The sequence below is a fragment of the Nannospalax galili genome, unplaced genomic scaffold (assembly GCF_000622305.1).
Source record: "Nannospalax galili isolate Female #2095 unplaced genomic scaffold, S.galili_v1.0 scaffold545, whole genome shotgun sequence".
Lineage (NCBI taxonomy): Eukaryota > Metazoa > Chordata > Mammalia > Rodentia > Spalacidae > Nannospalax > Nannospalax galili.
Genome location: NW_008352720.1, coordinates 114,761 through 119,665, shown reverse-complemented (window position 1 = coordinate 119,665; position 4,905 = coordinate 114,761). Strand labels below are relative to the sequence as shown.

At 45.7% G+C, this 4,905-nt stretch overlaps 1 protein-coding gene across 1 annotated transcript in view; it reads left to right on the top strand.

The window, feature by feature from the left end:
* Positions 1-2,819: 2,819 nt before the first annotated feature.
* The window catches only part of LOC115067138, a gene marked incomplete at its 5' end in the record, with an annotated part of 4,791 nt that continues 2,705 nt past the window's right edge, over positions 2,820-4,905 (top strand). Inside the window, 2 exons of the mRNA XM_029554500.1 lie at positions 2,820-3,248; positions 3,660-4,902. Of these exons, the coding sequence (XP_029410360.1) occupies positions 2,820-3,248; positions 3,660-4,902 (1,672 nt within the window). The remainder of the gene's footprint in view (positions 3,249-3,659; positions 4,903-4,905) is intronic.

Below are 4,905 nucleotides of genomic sequence, written 5' to 3'. Positions count from 1 at the left end.
GATATATAAAGGATGAGACAAAAATAATATACACATAACCTTAAAATTTCTGTGGTCATAGTTAAGGAACAAACTACATATCTAGTCAAGGTTTATCTGAGAATATTTGGTGTCTTAACCCAAGCCTTATCTACAAAGCACATGATAATTAAAAGTACCAGACTGGTGGATCTAACCTTACTGGATATTTAACAGCCATAGTTTGAGGCTTATACTAATATGATCAGAGGGACTTAAAGGACAGTTTTTGCCCCTTGTCTTCCAAGGTCGACTAAGTTCCAGGGGACTATAGAACATCTCTCAAAATATCCTTTAACTATAATGAGTCACCTGTCCTCTTGTTCAGGGAGGACATGGAGACCCCACGAGATGAACTTGAACCAGTATCCAATCTACAAAGAGGAGGGTCAACTCAGAGGAAACACCTCATTCATGCTTCCAAGTGAAGCCAGACATGGTTGAACAGGACCTCTGATTTATCGTCACGTGGATGGAACTGGTATAAGAAAGGAGCCAGGAGCTCCTCCCAAGCCCATGTGACCCCCTCCTTTGACTTATCGTCACGTAAATGGAACTGGTAAAAGAAAGGAGTCAGGAGCTTCTCCCAAGCCCATGTGACCCCTGAGGAACGGATCCTCAAATGACCTTAAGTATAAAAATAAATTGATTCATTTTGGCCAACTGTATGGTCTTAAACACCCAAAAGGAAAGTATAACCAAAGAGCAAAGTCATCAGTATACTTCTTTAAGAGTTCAAGGGATTACACTTCCCACACGTCTAAATAAAAAGTTATTTAGACAATTATTTTTCATTGATAATTTTGTTCCTAACCAGAAAGTACTGCTCAGATGTAAGACTTCAAATCTTGGTCTACAATACTGTAGTGCCCACCTGTAGCTAAGGGACACAACCAGCTATTGTTCTAAAATGATGGATACATTTGTTTTCTCCCCCTTTTAGAAGCCTTTGAGAAGGAACTAACACTGATTCTAACCACTCCAACAGCTATCAAAATAACTGAAAACAAATCCTGAATCCATCACTCTAGAGTCTAGCCTTGAAAGACAAAAAGAAAAACAAGGAAGAACCCAATAGAGGGATGCTTTTGGAAGCTCTTGTCAAGAAATTTCAATGGACTCTCGTATGAACATTTGAAAATTGCCATATTCTGACTTTTTTCTAGGTCCCTGTCTAGAACTTGTAATGCTAATTACTGTCACCTTTATTTCTCCCTCACATTTCCTATTCATGATTTAAGGACTTTCTTTTCCCCTTAGAAATAAGAGTTATGCAATTTGGGAGTCTTTTAGATAGGCCCACTGAAGGGGTACTCCAATTGCCTCACCCTGTGTCCCTGTTCAGCATGGAAGAAGCCAGAGCAGACTGTGTCCCCATTCACTATTGGCAATTTGGGTAACCCCTTCAGGGGATGGTGTGATAAGAATAGGAGGTAGGAATTGGCTAGGCAGTTAAGGTAAAAAGACTTCAAAGAAAAGTAGCCAGTTTCTAGGCTAAAAGTCAAAATGTTCTTGAGCCTATTAGCAACATACTCTGTTCCGAGACCAAAAATGTCAAAAGTATTTGGGAGCTTGTATCTAATCTTTAAAAGATTTTAGGGTTACCTCTTCAGAGGGGAGAGTGTTGTTGAGGGGGGAAGTGGGCATGGATTTGACCAAAACACCTTATATGCATATGTGAAATTCTCAATAAAGTTTTTTTTTAAAAAGTTAAAAAAAAAAACGCCAGGCGTGGTGGCGCATGCCTTTAATCCCAGTGCTTGGGAGGCAGAGGCAGGAGAATGTCTGTGAGTTCAAGGCCAGTCTGGTCTATATAGTGAGTTCCAGGACAGCTGGGGCTACAGGGAGACCCTGTCTCAAAAAGACCTGGAGAAAAAGAAAAAAACCTCATTCATAAAAGAATTTAAGAATGGACCCAAATGGAAGCTTTAAAAATTTTGTTATAATCAAATTCTCAAGGCAGGCAGGCTGGTAATCTTGGCAGCTGCCTTGAGAAGGTGAATAGTTGGGAGGCGGAAAGAAAGCCATGAAGCCATGCACGTTTAGAGCCTGCATGGAGGTCAGACACGTGGCTGATTGGCAGACACCCGGCTGAGAGAAGGAAGCTTTAGAGAAAAAGTAAAGAAACACAAGATGCTAGGGGCAGCCAAAAGCCTTAAATAAAGCATGTGTAGTAAGAAAGCCATGAAGAAGAAAAGGAGAAATTACTCTTTCCTGAAGAATTCAGGAAAGCGGACAGACATATAGAGAGCTACATGACTGTGGCTCATCTGGAATTTCTTCTGAGTTCTGCACTAGTTCCAGACAGGAAATATTCACTAACTATTCATTAACACACCAGATGTTCTGCTCATTTATTTAGCGTAACTTTAGGTGGACCTGCCTCCCTAGGAGTGGTTCTATTGAAAAAATAAATAAAAGTCAGGAGCCATGAAGTCTCTCAGGCAGGTCGTGTACCGGTCAAGAATTCCAACTTACTGATAAGTAAGTTTTATGGCCGAGACATCTGGCTTACTGATAAGTAAGTTTCATGGCCGAGACATCTCCAACTCACTGATAAATAAGTTTTATGGTTGAGACATCTGGCTTAGTGATAAGTAAGCTCGCCGCTCTCCCTGTAGCATTTTGTAATAGTTTAAACTAACCAATAACCGCGTTTCTGCTTCTGTATCCCGCTTCTGCTCTATAAAGGTGCCAAACCCCAGCCTGTAGGTGCGCAAGAAGGAAACCAATATCAGTATTGGCCCTTCTCTGCCTCAGATCTATATAACTGGAAGACCCATAACCCTTCTTTCTCTCAGGACCCGCAGGCCCTAACGGCCCTCATAGAATCCATCCTTCTCACCCACCAGCCCACGTGGGATGATTGCCAACAGCTATTACAGGTCCTCCTAACTACGGAGGAAAAGCAGAGGGTCATCCTGGAAGCCCGGAAGCACGTCCCGGGGGCAGATGGGAGGCCGACCCAGCTGCCGAATGAGATTGAGGCTGCCTTCCCTCTCACTAGGCCTGCTTGGGACTTCAATACAGCTGAAGGTAGGGGACACCTACGTCTTTATCGCCAGGTGCTTGTAGCGGGCCTCCAAGGGGCAGGAAGGCGCCCCACCAATTTGGCTAAGGTAAGATCAGTAATGCAGGGAACTGACGAGCCGCCCACTGTGTTCCTAGAAAGACTTAAAGAGGCATATCGGAGGTACACCCCCTTTGACCCCGATAGCCCCGATCAAGAAGTGAGTGTCTCGATGTCTTTCATATGGCAGTCAGCTCCTGATATTAGGAGTAAGCTCCAGAGAATGGAAAATCTACAGGGGCAAGGTCTTAGAGACCTCTTAAGAGAGGCAGAGAGGATTTTTAACAAAAGAGAAACTCCAGAAGAAAAAGAGGAGAGACAGAAAAGAGAGGCAGAGGATAGAGAGACAATGAGAGACCGAAGGCGGAATAAGGAATTGAGTAGAATCCTGGCCACAGTAGTGAGAAAGGAAGGTAATGGCAGAGTAGAAAGGAAGGGAGACAATTGGCTTGTCCAACTAGAAAAAGACCAGTGCGCCTACTGCAAAGAAAAAGGACACTGGGCAAAGGACTGCACCAAAAGAAAGAGAAACCAAAAAGGAGGAAAAGCCGAGGTCCTCCAGCTCGATTAGGGAGGTCGGGGCCAGGAACCCCCACCTGAGCCCAGGGTAACTCTTCATGTTGGGGGACAGCCAGTCACCTTCATAGTAGATACTGGGGCGCAACATTCCGTCCTTACCCAGACGACTGGCCCGCTTAGTAAGAAAACAATATGGGTAGAAGGAGCCACTGGAGCCAAACGTTACCACTGGACTATAAGCCGGGAGGTTCAGCTTGCTTCAGGGACGGTGACTCATACCTTCCTGCATGTACCAGACTGTCCCTACCCCCTGCTAGGACGGGACCTACTAACCAAGCTTGGAGCACACATCTACTTTGAAAATAAGGGAGCCAAGGTTACTGATTCCAAAGGGACACCCATACAAGTGCTTACTCTTAAATTAGAAGATGAATATAGACTACATCATGGTCCCCATCTTGTCCAGACAGACATAGATCAGTGGCTGTCCAAGTACCCTGACACTTGGGCAGAGACGGGAGGAATGGGGCTGGCCATACACCAGCCACCCCTAATTGTTGAACTAAAAGCCACCGAGACCCCGGTGGCTGTCAAGCAATATCCTATGACAGCCGAAGCCCGCCAAGGAATTAGGCCACACATTAAACGACTGCTGGAACAAGGGATATTAATCCCATGCTGGGCAGCCTGGAACACCCCTCTGTTGCCTGTTAAGAAACCTGGGAGCGGGGATTACAGACCAGTGCAGGACCTGAGAGAAATCAACAAGCGGGTAGAAGATATCCACCCCACGGTCCCAAACCCTTATAACTTATTGAGCACCCTGTCTCCCAGCCATACCTGGTACTCTGTATTGGACCTAAAAGATGCCTTCTTCTGCCTAAAGCTGCACCACCAGAGTCAGCCCCTGTTCACCTTCGAATGGAAGGACTCCGATCTGGGAATTTCCGGTCAGCTTACTTGGACACGGCTGCCACAGGGGTTCAAGAACAGCCCCACCCTCTTTGATGAGGCCCTGCACCAAGATCTGACTGCTTTCAGGACCCTCCACCCCCACCTGATTCTGTTGCAGTATGTAGATGACATTTTGCTGGCGGCAGAGACACGGGAAGAGTGCCTAACAGGTACAGAGGCTCTTTTGCAAGAATTGGGGCTGATGGGCTACAGGGCCTCTGCAAAGAAGGCACAACTCTGCCAACAAGAGGTAACCTATTTGGGGTACCGATTGAACGGAGGGCAGAGATGGCTGACACAAGCCCGCCAGGAGACCATCTTGGGCATCCCGACACCCCAAGATC